Source organism: Vigna unguiculata, chromosome 10 (genome assembly GCF_037176805.1).
Source record: "Vigna unguiculata cultivar grain cowpea cultivar isolate G323 ecotype 2 chromosome 10, ASM3717680v1, whole genome shotgun sequence".
Classification (NCBI taxonomy): domain Eukaryota; kingdom Viridiplantae; phylum Streptophyta; class Magnoliopsida; order Fabales; family Fabaceae; genus Vigna; species Vigna unguiculata.
This window is the reverse complement of record NC_140801.1, coordinates 41,095,871-41,117,218: the sequence shown is the minus strand read 5'-3', so window position 1 is coordinate 41,117,218 and position 21,348 is coordinate 41,095,871. Positions and strand designations below refer to the sequence as shown.

Here is a 21,348-nt window from a genome sequence, read left to right as displayed (position 1 = left end):
GATAGACACTAAAAGAGAAAGAAAATTATTTCTGATTTTTTTGAAAATGAGTGTCACACAGTACGGACGACCGGACAAACACTAAAGAGGAAAGAAAACTATTTTTGGTATTTTTGAAAATGAGTCAATAGTACAGGCGACCAGACAAACACTAAAGGAGAAAGAAAATTATTATTTTTTTGTATTTTTGAAAATGAGTGCCACACGGTGAGGGCGGTCAAACATACATAATAAAGCAAAAAAGAACATTTTTCATTTTTTAGATTTTTCTATTTTTTTGTAATATTTTATAGTTTAAAATATTTTCGTTTTCTTTTTTTTTTAGAAAATTATAAAAGTAGAATTTATTAAAAAAAAGGATAAAAGTGAAAAAACGAAAATAGGAGGGTGCATGAGTAATGTGTGAGGTGCATGAAGTAAATGTGGTGTGGTTATTAAAGGTAGGAGTGCAACGAGTAAAAGTTGAAAGTAGAGTGAACTTAGAAAGCGGGGTGTGAACTGTGAAGAGAAGTGGTGTTGGCAAGCAATAAAGGCCAAAACAAAAATACAAAGCAAAGGGAGTGGAATGCGAAAATGGTGGTGGTTCTGTGTGTGGGTACAGTGGCGTGATGGGTATGGTTTTGGGTGTATAAAGGTTGTTGATGGTGACGGTGAATCTCGTGGAAGATGAGGTGTGATGATTTGGTGGCTCTGGCAGGGCTGGAGTTGAATTTGGTTTTGTATGTATTGGTTGATGAATGCCGATGTTGAAAGAGTTAAGTGAATTTATGTGAGTGCGTGAAGGTGATGGATGAACTGGTTTGGCTGTTTGTGCATGTTCAAGATGAAAGTGATAATGGAGGAAAACTATGTTGCATAGGAATAATGGAGTAGAGTGGACTATGAAGAATGGTGAGGATCTTCACGGCTTTTGGCCTTTGCGTGTTTCTATTTTTTTGTTTTATGTAGGTTGGCTAAGAAAGAAAGATGAAGAAGATTATGATGGCCATGATGATGGTACGAAAACGGTGATGAGTGCACGATGATGCTTGCGGTTTTGATAGAGCATATTTCATTTTCCAGACTCAAACAACTATAGGGAGCACAATATATTTGACTCATAGTCCAAAAAGATGAAACCCAACATACTTACATCGTGCATATTCACAAATAATACTCAAGTATTGAGGACGAAACTCACCAACATATCAAGCCTAAACACAAAAACATCATGCTCATTCAAACAATCATTTATTCAAGATTGGGGTGCTTACCTCTTGTAGTTGCTTATCCCGATATCACCCCTTTCCTTCTTCTTTGGCTAACCACCTTTGTTATTCTCTCCGCACCACTCCCTCATCTTTGTTCTCCCGTTCCTCCCATTGTTCCCTTTTCATCTCCCCTTTTCTTTTTTTTTCTCATCCTCCCCCTTTTTTCCTTTTGTTCTATGTTATCAACTGTATTTTGAAACGGTAAAATCCTCTCGTATGAGTGAGCTGCCCGTGCTAGGAAATTGTCCTCTTTTCAAACAGCTATATTCCCCTTATTATCATGCTAGTTTCCCATTTTATGTATCTTTTGTTTGAAATTTTGCCAATGATCAAAAAGCATGAGGCAGGTTATCTTCCAACCACCTTACCACTGTTGCTAGGTTTGCTACTACGACTGTCATAGCTGCATTAGTGATATAGCCACCCAAACATTTCCTTCTTTTTCCAAGAACCCAAAAGTAGAGAAAAAACATAATTTAAACGTTTTTTGTTGCGTGAACGAGGAAGGAATAACAGGCCAAACCGATTGACTCTCATTTTCTAAAAATTCTTTTATACATTTTTATATGTTTTTTTAAGAGAATAAAATAAGATGATGCAAAAATAAAAGAAGATGAAAATAAAAAAACAAAATAAGATAAAATAAAAAAGGAAAGATAAGATAAAGTAAAAATAAAATAAATTAAATTAAATAAAAATAAAACAAGATAAAATAAAAATAAAGCAAGATAATATTAAAGTTAAAATAAGATAAAAAGTAAAAATAGAAATATATATTTATATTCACTTAAATATTCACTTTTTGTATTTTTTTAATTAAAATTTTTATTTCTTACCCAACCGAAATTTGATGTTGACAATTACAGAATGAGGTACTACAAAGAAGAAAAATAAGAAATTGATGAATTTTTGATGATTTTGTAGCAATTTCTCAAAGAGTTAAAAATGATGTAGCAGAGCCCCAAATTCGTGGTTGAGCTCTAGTACGACGGTCAAGGAAGAATCCAAAATATGACTTTTGAAGTTAAGCCACAACAAAATGGTGCTCAACAGGCGTGCATGGCTGAGCCATAAGAAAATGTGCTCACCACTTAAGGCGATGCATGGCTGAGCCACGAAAGAATGAGCTTAACATTTAAGGCGGCACGTGGCTGAGCGCCAAAAGTTGGGTTGAGCACCACCCAAAACTTTGTATAAATAAAGACCTTGGCTTTTCATTCTAAGCATTGAGTGGAGGCTGCACAATGTAGTATTATGACAAAATAGGGTCTGTGAGGCACGAGGGAGGTGCTCTTAGTGTAGATCTTATGTGTAGATGCTGCTGAAATTGCATTGTAATATTCTATGAGTAGTTAAACTCCCTTGTGTCCAGGTTTGATGTAATCAATTCTGATTCTATTCAGTTCTACTTCTTGGGTATTTATCTTTGCTTTCATTTAGTTGTTTGTGATTTGATTTATTCTTAATGATGACTTAATCACTCATTTATTTAACTGATTTGGATTTTGAGTCGAGAATCCGATCTCAAAATGTGGTCCCATCAAATCAAATCATTATACATGTACTGGATGCTTCATGGCATACCAGAGCAGATGATTCATGGCATACCATAGTGGATGTTGGAGGAAAGAGTCTTACACATTAAAGCAAAGACCCATTCTGCCAGGAGTTGAGAGATCATACTAGGGTTTGGAGTCCTTAGGTTCTAGTGTATTAGAGATGATCCTAGATATACATAGAAAGAGTACTCCCATGACATTGAATGATTTGTAAAGTAAGTAAACAAGATGGCAGTGGTGTTGTAGGAGAAGATGAGATGAAATCAATTCATAGCCCCTAGTCCACTTAATCTATCTAATAACTACTATTTTTATTTAATTGTACTCTCTATCAATCAAAAATCCAAAAATCAAAATACTAATATACTTGCTAAATCCCTATGGATACGACACTTGTTGATACTACTACGTACCAATACACTTGCTGGGAAATGGTTGTTGAAAAATAGTCATCAATACCCAAACATGACATTCATCCCCATTCAGTGCAATCATCAATTAAACATACTCGTCATATTCTGGAACAAAAATAAGTACAATTCATTTCAAGGAAAAAGAAGGAGTTCTAGCTTTCCTTACCTTTAAACAACTACCAACTTTGAGAAAGGAAAACCCTAAACTAAAGAGGGCATAGGAACCCAAAACTCAACCCAAGGATTTTAGAGAGGAAGGATGTTCAATCAGAAAGATGAGGGCTCCGTAGTGGTCTCCAATCCAGTCTCTATTATAAAAATGATGGAAGATGTAAACGAGAAGCAATAGATTAATGGTCTGAGAGTTAGGGGAAGGTAGAGAGGGAAAATGGGAGACAATGGAAGGAAGGGTTTGGTGGAGAAAAGGGAGACTGATTTTCTCTTTACTGAAGTGTGGGTATTTAAACAAAATGGGTTTCACAGGATCAACCATGTCATTTCATGGTCAATACACATTTATACATTATAACATGTGACACATAACCACATCTAAAACTTGGAAACATTTCCCATACATTCAAAATTATATTATATACAATAAAATCTGACCCATGAAGGTTACAAATCGTATTCATAACATGCACAACAGAAATATCATATCTATTTTGGTTAAAATTATGCGTACTACATATCAAGGAGACAAAAAAATAAGGAAAAAAAAAATCTTGTATGGGTTTTGGGATTTTTTTCCTTCAAAAGCATGAAGGTCCTACACGTGTATCCACACCGAGACTGGCCTTGTGGTGTCAACCCTTGACATGTGAAAAACTGTAACCTTAATAATATGGTAAAAGCAACTCTTCCAGATAAATATTGAAAAACTGCACCTTTTTCTTTCTAGAAAGAGAACCAATGTGTATCTTCTCTTTTATGTTTTTAAGAGTCTCATATATGTGGATTTTAATCTCATCTAATGAAAAATAGAAAAGTCCATATAATATATTTTTTTCTTTTCTTTTAGTAACAAATAAGATATTTTTATTAATCATATTAATAAAAATATTTATTTGCTTACTAATTTAATTGACCAAGTCTTACCCAGTCAATTTATAGATTTATAGATTTTATATTAATTATGCTTTTGTTATTGGTAACCATCAAGCTCCCCCTTAGTTTGTTGACGTTGTTGCAACGATTAGAATGTGTTGTGTCGTTATCGTTGTCGGTCTTCCTCCCTCGTGTGGGGCTCTCCTTTTTCTTCACCTTTAAAATCGCGAACCCAGGATGTAGCAGTCGTGTTGTCGCACCATGCCACCACTATTCTTTTGAGGCTGCTCCTATACAACAATTCCATCTCCATCTTTTCTTTTCTTTTCTTTTCTTTTCTTTTCATTTTTTATTGTTTTTTTTTAATTTGGTACTCTTTTGGATAAACTAGATTGTGGTTCTTTATTTTAGTTGTGTTGTATTGAAATTGTTTTGTGTAGAGTGGAAGTGGAGGGTCTGATGAAATTGAGAATGCTGTATTTTTTGGTGATTTAGTCCAAGTAGAAGATGGATGTGATGATGGAGATTGATTATGTGAGGTGCTAAAGATTGAATGTAAAAATGGGAGATAAAGATTAAGATGGAGAAATTTATGTCTATGTTGCAATGGGCCAAGATGAAAACAAAGATGGAGTGTTGGTTTTGGTTGAAAGAAAGAGTGGGAGCCATTTTTAATGAAGATAAAAATGGCATTCTAAAGGGAAGTTAAATACTTTGGGAATTTGTTGTATTATTCAATGATAAGAGATTTCCTACACTACTTCAATAGTAAAGGATTACAAGAAGAAACATAATAAGAGAGAGACAAATATCATAAATTCACCACCCCTCCTTTCTCTTTGTAACTGAAATATGTTCTCTTTTCTGGCCCATACCAAATCCCTTGAATGTGTGTTGGGCACGTTTTTTCCTCTCTAGCTCATTGCATGATTCAACTGTCGCGTATTGTGTTATCTCCAAAAGAGCATTTTTATGACCCACTCCTATACTAATTGTTACAATTCCTCTCCCATTAAAAACAAACATGTCCTCAAGGTTGAAATAGAAGTAAGGTTCTGCCTTAGCTGGTTGATATTCCCAAGAAGCTTGAGAGTGCTATGATTTGTTCCACTGTAGTATATGTTGTTGCACAATTTTTTTCATATGAGCTTGAGTTGTGTGCAAAATAGAAATGAATTTCCTAAGAGTTTGACAAGTCATAATCCTTTTGAGTTTTGTGCCACTAAGCTTGAAGAAGTGTTGCTAAAAACTGCTTGTGGAGACTTTGTCTGTATCTAACACAATTGTCTTAGGAATACCTAACCATTGACCTATAGGACAAGATGTTGATCATGTAGTGTAAAAACATCAGAAATGGCAGTAGTGTGATTCCTCCTGCTTAAATGATGAAATTTAGTAGGAGTTGGTAGCTTGTGTTGTTCATCGTTGAGGGTGACAAATTGGTTACCCAAATAAAATTTCAGAGTGAGCTTGCTGTAATCAGAGATATGTGGTCCCAATATAGCCAACCAAGCAACCCCAAGGACTAAATCAATACTTGAAATTGGCAACAAATATACCGGGAGATTCAGAGTGTAACCTTGTACTTTAACGTGCAAAACTCTTACTAAACCTTCGATAGTGATTTCATCCCCGTTTCCCACTAGCACTTGAAAATTAGGAATAGGTTCAATAGGAAGTTGGAGGCAGTGAGCTATTCATGGGTGTAAGAAGCTTTCTAAGCTGTCATTGTCCAATAAAATTTGCACCGTCATTCCATTAATAACTCCTTGAAATTTCATGGTGCCCACACCAGAGGACTCGTTAAGAGCATTATAAGACAAATGATGCTGATTATCAAAATAGGTAGCAACATTTGTGGTATCAATAGTTGTAACCTTATGAAGGGGTTCTGGTTCAAGTTAGTGTACATTCTCTTCATCTATTTGTAACAATAAGTATTTCCTATTAGGACATCTATGACTTGGAGAAAATTTCTCATCACATATATAACATAATCCTTTCTCCCTTCTAAGTTGCATTTCAACAGGGGATATTTTTTTGATAGTGTTGATTTGGGTATTGTTTGGGGGTAGGGTTCGACTATAAGGGAGGAAGGTTAGTGGTTTTGAGAGATTGGGGAGTGTGGGTTGGATGAGATTTGTGAATGTAACCCAAATTAAAGGGTTCAACTATGGACTTGTATTTGTCTTTATACAATTTTGCTAGAGATACTGAATGAATTAAGGTTGTAGGAGCTTGGGCGATCACATCCCTACGGAGATCTGGATTCAAACTACCTATGAAACAATCTAGCAGTGCATCAGATGTAATACCGTGAACTTTATTGGCAAGAGTAGTAAATTGGACATAATAGTCATGAACGCTGGATGTTTGGGTAAGCTTAAACATGGTTTATCACGGGACATCATTTTTAACCAGGGAACTACCTCTTTATCCAAGTGAGTCGCAACTATGGTCAAACGTTGATCATCCGATGTGTTGTAATATTTAAAAAAAAAATTCTGCTTTGAACATCCATTATAAAACATTAGTGCCATCAAAACGAGGGAAATCTAACTTAACGTTTCAAACTTGAAGGGATTGCCCTAAACCAGTAGAACATGTAGCAGTATTGTGCTTCATTAGTGCATCCAGAGCAAATTCTATCATTTCAAACCGCATAGAGTACTCCTTTTCGCGATTCTCCAATACCTCGAGAATGCATTTCATGTAGCAGAGAGCTCCTTGAAATGGGTGTTCTTAGCCATGAGTGATGAAAGCACCAATTGCAATGAAGATAAAAATGGAATTATAAAGGGAAGTGAAATACTTTGGGAATTTGTTATATTATTCAATGATAAAGGATTTCCTACATTACTTCAGTAGCAAAGGATTACAAGAAGAAACAAAATAAGAGAGAGACAAATATCATAAATTCACCACCCCCTCCTCTCTCTCGGTAACTGAAATATATTCTCTTTTCTGGCCCACACCAAATCCCTCGAATGTGTGTTAGGCACGTTTTTTCCTCTCTAGCTCATTGCATGATTCAACTGCCACGTGTTGTGCTATCTCCAAAAGAGCATTTTCATGACCCACTCCTCTACTAATTGTTACACCATTGTGTAGTGAGTAGGGATGGAACAAGTCTAGTACAGGTAGTGCTTACTTTCTACCTGTCCTACACTAAACAATTGTCCCATTATCTGTCTTATTATCCACTGGTATCCATGAAAAAATACTCATGAATTTCTTTTATAACTGCAAGTACTCATGGATACTTGTGAATATTTTATTTTTATATATTTTAAATTTTAAGTAAAATTACTAAAATACACATAAAATATAAAATTAAATAAAAAATAATTTTGAAGTACAATTTAAATCAAATTAATTACTCACTAAAATATTGATGCAATGAAAACTTGAATGAGTAGCATCAAAATATAAATTTTAAAAAAATTAATCTTTTTTAAAAATAACTTTAATTTTATATGATTAAATAAAAAATAAATATATGAAGTCAAATTTGAAGCAACTTTTCAATAATTAATATCTCTTTCACTAATAACTTTATTTTGATTTCTTAATTAAAAAATACTAAAATAAAATTCACTAATAATTATTATCCAAAAAAATATAAAAAAGAGTAATTATGTGGTAGTAGTGGATATTCACAAGTCGTATAACATGTTATACCCATCTCATTACTAAAAAGGTAACTAAATACCCATACTTATTAATATCTATTTAGTATCTTTCACAAATTTTAACGGTAAATATCTACAGGTACATATCGTTTTGCCAGGTGCATAAAAGATGTTAGTGTGTCGATTTTGAAGAAAGGTGGTCTCTCTTTTTGGTGATTTGGAGTGCGGTGAAAAGAGAAAAAGTATTTAAGCATACCATTATTAATGATACGTTTATCCATAAAACCTAGAAATCATGCTTTTGTCATATATCCAAGTTTCCTATTCATATTATAACAAATATATATATATATATATATATATATATATATATATATATATATATTAATTAATTAAAAATGTCCATGTTAATTGATAATATGATGAACGGGTCTTGATTCAGTATAGAAGTAAGAGATAAATGTTTGGATAAACTCCCCTTACATTAATAACAAATAAAATTGTAAGAAGCTATACTATATACAAATAAGAGTTGGAAAAAAACATTTATATAAGTTATACTACGTAAAACTTCATTTTAACTTATAAAAACTATTGTTATTATTTTTTTATTTTATAAATATTTATGGAGACATATTACCTATACCTATAAGGCCTATTTATATTGTTTACCCCTCTCTCTTTATATATATATATATATATATATATATATATATATATATATATATATATATATATATATATCACAATAAAAAGAACTGATTTATACTGATTTATAGAAGTTTGTCCTACGGACACTTATCATTCAAATCTGTCACACTGTCCTTATATCTTTTGAATAAAAGTTTACTTCAAAAGATATATTGTTCATGATCGAACTCCAAAGACTATTGTAAGAAGTCAAACCAAAAATAGATTTTGTTATATCTGTTAGTTATAACAGTTACACTTTTCTGTATAAATACGTTTTCTGTTATTCAATTCATAATAGAAATATATCTCATTCAGTCTCATATATTTGTTTCTCACACTCTCTCTGTTCTATTTCCAATCTTTATTACGTTGCCAACTCTGATTTCAATATGGTATCAGGAGCATAGGTTCGCATGTGTGGTAGAAGGAACAGAGTTGTTCGATCGTGTAAGAAGGAGCATCGTAGTGTGGTGCGTGGTCGTGAAGGTAGCACAATCTTCAAGAAAGGGTGAAGGTGTCAAGACTTGTGTAGAGTTCTTAGGAGTTTCAAAATCAAGATGGTCGGGAGTGGAAGCATCATACAGGGGTGGTAAGATGTTTGATGATTGGAAGATAAAAATGAAGGTTGCGTTTCAGTTCCAAGACGTGGTAGACGTGATTGAAACTGGCCTTGGAGAGCTTAACAGTAAAGCTATAGAGGAAGACAAAAAGAATTATAAGCTGCAGCAGAAATTGGACGGCAAAGCAAGGTTCTTGTTGTACCAATGTGTAAATTCACAAATCTTTAACAAGATTTCACAAGCTGAGACAACAAAAGAGGCTTGGGAAATATTTATTAAGACGTATGGTGATGGTAATAAGCACAAGAAAGTGAAGTTGCAAGTATAGAGGAGAAAGTTTGAATGGAAGAAAGCGAGATAGTAGCTCAATACCTGGACAAGATTCAATAATTGGTGAATGCGATAAAATCTTGTGGTGATAAAGTATTAGAACAACACGTGATACACAAGGTATTAAGGTCACTTCCTCCTAAATTTGATCACTTAGTGATAACTATTGAGGAAACGAAGAATCTTGAAACATTGGAGATCGAGGAACTCCAACGTTCTTTGGAAGCACACAAGTATAGAATGGATGATCGAAAGTGTAAGACCCGAGAAAAATTAAATAATTAATTAAGTAATTATTGGATAAATGTGGGTAAGGAGAACCTTTAAAGTAATAAATGCGGAGTGTATAACGTGGAAAAGTACTAGCTCATGTGGTTGAGAGTATTTTGATTGTGTGAGAGGACTTGGGTTCGAGTCCTATGTATGTTATTTTTGTGTGTTATTAAATTTGTATTATTTCTGTGTATATTAAAACGTGTTGGGGGGTTTTTATGATTATTGAATTGTATTAGGTAGTATGAAATATGAATTAGTTGCATTGGTTAGGCATTGAGTTGGCATGTGCATGGGTGTGGGTTCAAACCTTGGGAGACCCAAAGGAAACTTCATTTTTGTCATTTTTGGTTTTGATTTGAAGTTCAAGGGTTAAGGAAAAGCCCTAATAGAAGTATCAGTTAGGGGTAGCTGGAAAGCAAGCCAATTAGTGAGCTTGAAAGGTCATTTCCCCCTCTTAATGCAATTTTTCGTTTAAGGTTTTAACTCACCATTAAAACACCACTAAAGAGCCTAATTGTGAGGTAGACAGAAAGTGCGAAATTCAGTGAGGAACTAAGAGTGTGGGTGGATCAGTGGGAGCTGAATTGAGAGAAGGCAAGGGAGATCAATTGGAGTTCAAGGAAAGAAGTAGAAGAATATCGGGGAAAGCTTTAATCCAGGTTAGGGGAGTTGTTTTGCTTGTATATATATATATATATATATATATATATATATATATATATATATGTATATGTATATGTATATGTCGTTCGTGTTTTTCTAGACTAAATGGAATGTGTAAATTGATGATTCACCGTCCTTTTCTGCGTTTTCTGGAAAAATTCCAGAAACCGCCTGGCGGGGTTGAAGGACCGCCAGGCTGCTCATGCCACCAGCGCTTGTTTTCTGGGTTTTGATATGCACCGCCTGGCGGCTAAGGGTAGCCCGCCAGGCGACACGAACTGGGTTACCCAGTTTCTTCTGATTCTTGGTATTTTTGTGGTGTGCGAGGTTCGGGGAGAATCTGGTGATTTGAATATAACTTATTTGATGGATTGTTGATTGTAAAATTTATTATTGGTGGATTAATACATGAATTATAATGGAATTTGGAAATTAGGGTTCATGAGGAATTAGAATTGGAAAACATGGTTGATCGCGATGGTGAGTTTTGTTGATTGAAAATAGACATTAGTGTGATTAGGATATGAATGATGATTGTTGTGTGGAGGTGGAGATATGTTAGAACTAATGCAAAAGGAATTTGGGTTAGTGGTGAACACTGTGAATGCTGGAAAATGTGGCAGTGTGCGAAACTGGTATGAACCGCTTGGCGGCACTTGGGTGACCGCCAGGCGACGCATCAGAGGGGAGAACGTTTTGGTGATGTTGCTGAAAAATGTGTTATGGAGAGTCACAGGGGGGGATTTCTGGAAGATTTGGGTTAAAAGTCAGCAAATCTCTTTTCATGAATTAAGTGAACATACTAACATAGGAGGACTAAGGATTTATTTGTGGTATGACTTAGGTGTAAGTGCAATTAGAGAAGAGTACTGCAAACTGTACTTTGTATTGTGGTGAGTGATGAGCCTACTAGTTACACCATAGGGCATGTTCTTGTATTGTATTATGCGAGGCATATCGAGATGAGAGGATTGAGATTCAGGTTTAGCTAATTGTACATATTACATTCTGGTTTGATTTTATGTCTTGTAAAATTATGAATGAATGAGGGATGGAAATATTATGTAAATGTGGGTCTATTAAGACCTGTAAAAAAGTGCCAAAACTAGTAGCATTGTGCTACTGGTATGGCGCCTGGCGGCGCGAGGTGAACCGCCTGGCGGTAGAGTGAAAGACAAGTGGCAGTGGCCACTGTTAGCGCTAGGCGTCTGGCGGCAGGGTGGTGTCCGCCAGGCGGTGACGGAGAATTTTGGGTCCAATCTGGGCCGCAGCGCCTGGCGGTGGGAGTATGACCACCGGGCAGTTCTCTGCCAGTATCCGCCTAGCGGTGTCTAGGCGATACCAGGCGGTTTGTGTGGCTGTACAATTATCTTCTTTTGCTTGATTAGTGAACTCGAAGGACTAAGTTCACTTCTTTTATGCTTGGGTTGATGGACTAAGTCCAATAGAGGTCTGGGACGTGCTTGAGTGGTGGAACGCATGATGGGCATGGAACTAGATGAGTTCCCGTCGGCTACTATTGGACGAGGAGTCCTTAGTATGGTGATTGCATGTGTTGTGCGCACGATGGGCAAGGAACTGTGATGTTCCCGTCGGCTACTATCGGGCGAGGAGTCCATAGTATGGTGATTGCGTGCGTGCTAGGGTCCAAGTTGTGTAAGCTTGGATGTGTTACTACAGGCGAGGAGTCTGTAGGGTTGGACTATGAGCAGGATTGGCTCGTAGGGTTGGGCCACGAAAGGGATAGTTTCATGGAAGCACAGTGAAAGTCCCAAGACCTAGTTTCATGCATGGGACTCAGGAAGGAATCTGAGATCAGGGTGAATAACTTGTAATTAAAATGTATCTGTAAATTTTCATTGGGATGGGTATCATATTTAAATTGTTTAATATGCATAACTCACCCTATCTGTGTGTGCATGGCGATGATCGGATGATTCGTTATCCGGGAGCAGATGACTTGACAGGTGAGCCAGGAGACGCTTGAGACTAGAGAGAGGGATGATTTGGGTTTTTTGAAGATTTAAACTTTTTGATGTATTTATGTTTTGGACATTAGCCGTTTTGGCTTTATGAGTTGTAATGTTTTTGAATTGTGAACGGTTACAATGTTTTGATAATACGACTTTAATTTCCCGCGTTTTGGGAATCTGCATATATAAATGAGGAAAATTTTTATATTATCGTATTTAGTCTCATTTATTTAATTGTTTGTGATATTCTCAAAGTAATATTCCTTAGGGATGTTACAGTTGGTATCAGAGCAAAAGTTTCGAAAATGTTTTGAAAAACATGTTTTCGAAAATGTTTTGAGTGCTAAGAACAAGCCAAAGAACCAAGCTAATTTGGCTCAGGACGAGGCTTCTTCTGATTCAGAAGTGGTGATGCTTATGGCCAAAACCAGCAGCACAGGTAGACATGATTGGTTTATCAAGATTGATGATTCTTCACAGGGAAAGATTAGGTTTGCTGATGATAGCAGCCTAAATTCGGAAGGCATTGGTCGTGTGGTGTTACAGGATTCAGGTGGCAGAGAAGTGGTAATTGATGGTGTTCTGTATGTAGCAAGTTTAAAGACAAACCTGCTTAGTCTTGGGCAATTGTTGCAGAAAGGTTTTATCATGGAAATGAAGGAAAATGGTCTAAGTGTTTACATCAATCAAAAAGACTGGTTGTTCATACAGATCTATCTGAGAATAGAACCTTTCGTATTGCAATGAATACTCGAAAACATCAGTGTTTTGCCACAACAGTGAACAAGGATGAGTGGAAATGGCACAACAGATTTGGGCATCTGAATTTCCAGCATTTGTTTGATCTAAATGAGAAGAAGATAGTCAGGGGGCTTCCACCAATCAAGATTCCAGAAGAGGTGTGTAGAGAATGCATACAATGCAAACAGACCAGGCCCAAGTTCCAAAAATTCATCCCTACGAAAGCCACTGAGAAGCTAGGAGTAGTCTACTCAGATGTTTACGGTCCAATGCAAATGGAAACTCCTAGGGGGAACAGGTACATTCTCACGTTCATAGATGATCTCACTAGGAAAATGTGGATCTATCTAATTAAAAGGAAGAGTGAGGTGTTGTCTAGTTGGGACTGGACGATGGCAAGCACGGAAGCCAACAACACATCGAAGATAGTCTTAGAAAAAGATTCAGCAGAGCAAGACACAACTGATTTGGCCTTGAGAAAATCGGGACGAAGATCATGACTTCCGTCATATCTTCGAGACTATGATGTTACTCATGATACTATCGTAACATCTGACAAGAATTTAGTGCATTTTGCACTAATTGCTTAATCAGAACCGATCACATTTGAGGAGGCAGCTAGGGATGGACATTGTTGGCAAGCTATGGAGGAGGAGATTGACACTATTAAGAGGAACAACACCTGGGAGTTGGTAGAGCTACCACTAAATAAGAAGCCCATTGCTCTCAAATGGATCTATAAGGTCAAGGTAAATGCTGATGGTGAAATCGTGAGGCACAAGGCCAGAATCGTGGCCAAAGGTTTTCTACAGAAGGTTTTGATAGACTATGGAGAGGTCTATGCACCAGTTTCTAGAATTGAAACTGTCAGATTGGTAGTGGCCTTGGCAACAAACGAAGACTGGAGTTTGTATCAATTGGATGTAAAATCTGCGTTTTTGAATGGCCCCTTAGAAGAAGTGTATGTTCAGCAGCCTATTTGCTTTGTGCAGGAGAATGATAAGCACAAAGTATATAAGCTAAAGAAGACTTCATATGGGTTAAAACAAGCTCCAAAAGCTTGGAACAAACGGATTAACAAGTTTCTCGAGGGAATTGGATTCTTGAAGTGCATATCAGAACATGAAGTGTATGTGAAAAGGACTGAAGGCAGCAGAATCATCATATGCTTGTATGTTGATGATATCTTGATTACTGGCAGCAATGAGGAGTGCATCGAGTCATTCAAAGCTGAGTTGATGAAGGAGTTTGAGATGAATGACCTCGGAAAGTTGAGCTATTTTCTCGGCATTGAGTTCACACAAACAACATCTGGAGTGGTACACTCGTGACCTATTGAAGAAGTTCAGTATGGAGCGGAGCAATTCTACAATCACACCTGTTGAAACTGGTGTGAAATTGGAGCACAATCCTGAGGAAGAAGGGGTAGACCCTGCAGTATATAGAAGCATTGTAGGAAGCCTGAGATATCTGTGTAACACTCGCCCAAATCTGAGTTTCAGTGTTAGAGTTGTTAGTAAATACATGCAAGACCACAAAGTTTCACACTTGTTAATCGTGACGCGTATCATGAGGTATCAGCACGAGACTGAGTATTTTGAGGTGCTTCTATCAAAAGAAAATGAAGAGTTGATGGGATACTCAGATGCAGACTGGTGCGGTGACAAAACTGATAGGAGGAGCACTGCTGGCTACGTTTTTTTCTTGGGAAAGGCACCTATCTCTTGGAATTCTACCAAGGAACCGGTAGTGGCACTCTCATCATGTGAAGCTGAATATATTGCAGCATCCAAAGCTGCTTGTCAAGCAATTTGGCTGTGTTCCCTAGGAATAAATCAAAGGTGCAAGCTGAGGTTATTGGTTGACAATCAATCAACCATAAACTTGGCAAAATACCCTGCCTCTCACGGAAAGAGTAAGCACATCGAAACGAGATTTTATTTTATTAGAGAACAAGTATCAAATGAGAAGCTAGTAGTGGAGCATTGCAAGTCAAAGGTACAATTTGCTAATATTCTGACGAAAGCCTTGAAGCACGCAAGGTTCAAGTTTATGAGGGAAAGTATTAGTGTTGTAGATGTATCTAGTTTGGTTTGAGGGGGAATATTGTAAGAAGTCAAACCAAAAATAGATTCTACTATATCTGTTAGCTATAACAGTTACACTTTTCTGTATAAATACGTTTTTTGCTATTCAATTCATAATAGAAATATATCTCATTCAATCTCATATATTTGTTTCTCACACTCTCAATGTTCTACTTTCATATATTTGTTTCTCACACTCTGATCTGCTTCCAATCGTTATTACGTTGCCAACTCTGATTTCAATAAAGACAGTTTAAAAGCCTGAGAGTAGTCCATGATACTTGCCACCATTTGCAAGAGAGTTGCTGATGATAATATGGAACGAAAATCAGAAACTAATATTTATCTCAGTTTAAGGTTTCAGGATACAAAACACAAGTTGCTGCTATAAGTTAATAATCTAGTAGGAAGAAATCTACGAGTTAAAATTGTTCATGTATTTTTCTGAAAACATACAGTGAACAAATTTCTTCATAAGCACTTAAAAAAATGAAACAAACTTCTTTCTTTCTAAAATATAATCAATTTATTTACAGGTTAACTTATTTATAAATTAATTCCAACTTTTAGAAAAGCTTATTTACGATGCTTGAGCAATTTCTGATGTCATTTCTAACATAGTCAATAGGCTCAACTGCAGAGATCACAGAAGACACAAATTGTAAAAGAAGCAACTAACTAAGCAAGCTGAGCAAGTATGTCTACATGCTTAATTACCTTATTCCGCGACAACTATCAACATGACAGTTTGCACTTGACCAAGAACATAAAACACAGACAACATAAAAACAAATTTAGGAACATAATATTCACTACGCAGTTGCTTGTGGCACAAGCTCTGATATGGCAGGATGTGAAGGTTGTTCCTCATTCTGCAATACTCCATGTTGCAGTTGATGAGGCTGTTCTCCTTGCCAGTTCCAAACAATGTCCTTAAGTGCAGGCCTCACTTCCTGTTTCAAAAGTTTCTGGTACTCCAATGTGTCTCCACTAGACTTTTTTAACTCCACAAGATGGAAAACTGGGGTGATCTCAAAAATCTCAGCATCAATACCCAAAGGCCCTTTTCTTCCTACTTTTGAACCTTCCAACTTGAACAAACCTCCATCTTTCTTCTTCAGCTTCAACCGAAGGCGCTTGCAGATTTCTTCCAACTTGGAGATGATAATGGAGGCGGGCTTGTCTGAGGTAAATCGCGCTTCTTTCTTTCTATCAGTCTCCTCAAACAAACCAGACAAGTCAAAACCTGAGGAATAGGAGATGATGTCAAAGGCATTTAGATTACAAGGTTTTGAGTCTTTTGCTGGTTCAATAGGATCTCCATTCTCACAACAACCAAATACTCCATCAGTATCCAGAGGGGATAGTTCTTCATCTTTGTTCTGAGTAATGGTGGGCTTTTGTAACCCCTTTCTGAACCAAGAACTTTCCATAATTTTCGCCATTGATATCCGGGTCTTTGGGTTTGGATCCAAGATTTTTGACAGCAGTCTGCGCACATCTGGTGAAAACCAGTTAGGAAACTTGAATTCTCCCTTGCCAATCTTCCTGTACATCTCCATCAGATTTGGATCTCTAAATGGAAGAAAACCAGCTAATAGAACATACAAGATCACCCCACATGACCATATGTCAGCTTTGGCACCATCATAACCCCTTCTGTTTATCACTTCTGGAGCAACATATGCAGGGGTACCACATGTGGTATGGAGTAACCCATCTTGGTGCTTAGTTTCGGCCAGCGCACTTAACCCGAAATCTGAGACCTTCAAATTCCCATCTTCATCCAGTAGAAGATTTTCTGGTTTCAGATCGCGATGACACACACCTCTGCTATGGCAGTAGTCTACAGCACTGATCAACTGCTGAAAATATCTCCTAGCATCATCCTGGTTGAGCTTCCCTTTGGATACCTTGTCAAAGAGCTCACCGCCTTTTACATACTCCATGACAAAGTAAATTTTGGTTTTGGTGGCCATTACCTCATAAAGCTCAACCACATGTGGATGCCTGATTAGTCTCATCACTGAAATTTCACGCTTAATCTGTTCAATCATCCCAACTTTCAGAATCTTCTCTTTATCGATAATTTTTATGGCCACACTCATGCCAGTGATGAGGTTCCTAGCATGGTAAACCTTTGCAAAAGTTCCTTGGCCTAATAATCTTCCTATTTCATATCGTTGCATAAGCACACCTCCTTTTTGCTCCATTTCTACACACACTTTTAGCGTAAAGAATGCTAATATCACTAGCACTAAGTACAGGCAATCACTTTGCCAGAAGCAGGAAAGTGCTACTCAAGAAATTCAAAGCTCAACCGTCTTCACAGTCGTAGTATTTTGAGATTGTACAATGGCTGAGATTTCTAGGCACCTCAGTTGCTTGAGCGTGAAATAGATACAAGCAATGGACTAAACATCCAATGTCATCAGGATTGAATGAGGGTAGCTCAGATGGAGGCACGAATTCATTAGCCTCAATGAAGGAAATTTTAACCATCAAACACATCTTTCAGCATTCCCTGATATTGGTGATGACAGCAGAGAAGACTGAAGAATATGGTCCTATCAGAAAGCTTGAAGAATAATTAAGGAATGAAGCAGCACCTAGTTTAGCCTTAGCAGCAGGAAAGACACACCTGAAAGAATGATAGAAATTTAATAAGAAAACTCTTAGAATCTAATCCACCGAATGAATTTTATAAAACTTTACAAACATAACCAGCATAACAATTTTTATAACTTCTTTCCAAGTTTTGATCATACTCAAACAGGACTGATTCCAAAGACAGTATTTAGCACATCAAATACAGTTCGGTCTAGTTGTTTCTAAGTTTAAACAAATAAATGATTCTCAACAGAACAACAAAACAAGTTTAAACAACTGAAAGACATATAAGATGTTAAAATCTAACAATAAATCCAGACCAGACATGGCAATTCATTATGCAAAAGAAATACAATTTAATCAAGTAATCAATCAGCTGATGACAGAAGCACGTAGTCAATACTACACAACACACCAATAATGAACTTGAGATTCATAAAAGGGACTGTACAAAACCTGCATCCTGTTTTGAATTTCACACACAAATCAAGTCATCTACACTCATGTTCTCTAGTTAATATTTTAAAATTAAAACACTTAATTGTTAATTAAGAAGGAAAAGGATATTCAAGAAAGTTTCAAACAGGCAAGTATAGCTATAACTTGGTTGGGACCGTTTCCACCAACATGTGATTCCACCTTCCGCTACCTAACATTGGCTATCACTCTACCAATTTTCATGCTTATGCCACATGTGACTAAGTCCTTGTTTCTACAAATTGGCAACAAAAGTCTTCTAGAAGAAAAGAATTAGAAAAAAATAAACCTAAATTGCCAATTAGCCGTTAAGAGAGAAAAAAAGCAAAAAAAAAAAAACACAGATAGAGAGGTAAACACAGCTTAACCCATCAAAACAGCAATCATACTCTACCAGAAATTCGGTTTTAAAATATAATAAATTTTACAATTTATTTGTGACAAACCATTTGTTATTTTTTCAAATTTGATGGACATGCACTTAGATCCTCTCAGGATACACAAAAAATAAGCTTTTTTCTTTTATATCAGTACACAAAAAACCAAGTTTAATAAATAATGCACGCTTTATAATTATTTCTGCGTCTTTCTTTGGCATGAAATATATGGTGTGTTTGCAAATAAGATGAGAAAAAAGAAGTCATGGTTTATACGTAGAAGCTATAACCAGCAGCTTCTTAAGAAACCACGTTCAAAACGCAGAAAATCAGATCCTTAATGTGAAATCAAATAGCTGATAAGTATTTCTCAGAAGCACAAAATTCAAATCCCCCACAACCATGATGAACGATTTTTTCCCGTGAAGAAAACAGCCAGAAACGATTCAGAAAATGAGAAAAACCACTTTAAACCCCAGGAGAAGAAAAGCGAAAAGTTTCGAACTTTCAGTCGATAATGAATCAAGCTTTCAAATTTTCAAACAAGAATGAAGATCTAAAAGTAACCCAGAAAAATAAAGAAGAAAATCGAAATGGGTGATCTGAATTTACCTGGAAGATGATTACAGATGATTTTTCTCTCTCTTTTTTCCTTTGTCTGTTCTGGTTTTTTGGGTGTAAGAAAGGAGATGAATAATGGTGATGATGGAGGCGTTATAACAAAGAATGAGAAGGAAAAAGACAGATTAGTTGCTGTCAAGTTAACAAAGAGAATCATAGAATATTCTAACACCTTCTAGTTTTAACAGTTGTTTCTTACTCACATTAGCAAAAAACACGGAAAAAACAAAAATGAAGCATGTATTCGATAATTAATTACTATGTTTGTAAAAGAAAGTAAAATATTTATTACATTTAATAAAAAGATTGTCATATTAAAATTATGATCAATTATATAGTTACATATTATGAATTTCAGTAAAGTCCTAAAAAGAGGAGTAAGAGTGCACTTCGTTAAATTTGTGAGAACAACATTTTCCTCTAAAATTATATATTAATAGTTATGTTGTTTCAAAATTCAAACATTATACAAGTGAAATTCTATCAAATTGTATAAATATTAAAAAAAATGTAATCACGTCAAATTTCAACATTCATTACGTTTTTAATCCATATGTATTGTGATTGAATCTGGTTTCCCTCATAAATAATATGATATGATTTGGATTCTCTTTTACTAGTTGATTTTTTTCCCCTTTTTCTCATAATTTCAAATAGAAATTTAATAAATATATCCTGCATAAAAAAATAGATTTTAATGTATTAATATACTTACATAAGATACATTGAATATATAATAGGCTCTTTAATAATTAAAAAGAGTATGGTTCTCATAATAGAAAGGCATATAAATTTCCTAAATAGAAAATCGTGAGACTATCTTTTTAAAGTATATAGAGTTCCCTGTCAATGTAGATTTTACCCTTTTTGACACAATCTCTCTTCTATAATTAAAAAAATAATTTTATTTCAAAATATTTAAAAATAACTATTTACAGACAGCCTTGAACCAAGATATTTACTGCTTTATTTACTATTATTAACAAACTTTTTGAAAACGATATATTGTTTACCTTGTTTTGTTTTTTCTTATATTTTTTCATGACATGTTATATTCTGTTACAAATTTAACATGCGTGTACAATACGAAAAAAATTACAAATTTCAATAATATAACGCGAGAAAAGGAAGATTATTGGTAAACTTTATAATATAATAAATGGAAAAACCGAACTCAAAAGAATTTAAAAATTACTTGTCACTGAAATTTCTTTCTCTTTTTGCTTTCTTCTAATTAGAGGATTTATAATGATAGATCTCACATCGTTATAATAATTGACTTGAAGGATTTACGCTCTTTTTAGATATTTTTTTTGTTAATACTTTATATAATTCAACTTTTAAGAGAATCTATGTAACAGGAAAAAAAAGAGAATATATATTTTTTTTAATTCTAATGTTTCAATATTCTCGCATCATTTAGATTTCAGACTTCAGAATAAATAACATTTTAATTATGATTATGCTTTTTATCGATAAGGATGATTTCTTAATAATTATTAAAACCATCATTGACACACAAAATTTCTTCAAACATTAAGAGAAAATTTATTTAATGAAAAATTCTTCCCTTAGATGAAAAGATGAATGTATATCTAAAACTAAACAAATATAGTGTACGAACTAAAAAATAATAATGAAGAATGAAAAAATAATTTAAAAAACTATTATATTGAATTTTTAATGTGTCTAATGAACGAGAACTAGGAACATTTAATGGGACAAACAAATAATGTTTGGCCGAACAACATTCAACACCAAACACACATGAGTGTCAAGGTTCTCCAATTATATTCTGCCACGTGGCGCAGGAATATGCGCATCTTCACCAGCCCCGAGCCAGGTAAAGCCTTCCCGTGTTGCGGTTCATTCACGGATGGCTCCAATAGTGAGAGACGTGTCAAAATTTGATTGGTGGGATGCCTTACATGTCGACAGAGTGGGGACCACTGTTCCAGATTCAGAATCCGGCGTTGACGCGTTTATGACCGCAGTGCATGAATGAGCGTCATTTAGGTGCATTATTATGTCTTTTTATC

General features: G+C 35.4%; 1 protein-coding gene and 1 pseudogene across 1 annotated transcript; one reads left to right on the top strand and one right to left on the bottom strand.

Annotated features, from left to right (window-relative positions):
- Positions 1-14,487: 14,487 nt before the first annotated feature.
- Positions 14,488-15,234, top strand: LOC146883218 (secreted RxLR effector protein 161 pseudogene; annotated as a pseudogene).
- Positions 15,235-15,800: 566 nt separating this feature from the next.
- Positions 15,801-19,449, bottom strand: LOC114166680 (CBL-interacting protein kinase 2-like). Its single transcript, XM_028051444.2, has 2 exons — positions 19,301-19,449; positions 15,801-17,865 (listed from the first exon to the last, which is right to left on the bottom strand). The coding sequence occupies exon 2, from the start codon at positions 17,435-17,437 to the stop codon at positions 16,037-16,039; it is 1,401 nt and encodes a 466-aa protein (XP_027907245.1). The 5' UTR covers positions 17,438-17,865; positions 19,301-19,449; the 3' UTR covers positions 15,801-16,036.
- Between the last annotated feature and the right edge of the window lie 1,899 nt (positions 19,450-21,348).

Coding starts and splice junctions, on each gene's coding strand:
- LOC114166680 (XM_028051444.2), bottom strand. CDS start 17,437: ATGGAGCAAAAAGGAGGTGTGCTTATGCAACGATATGAAATAGGAAGA.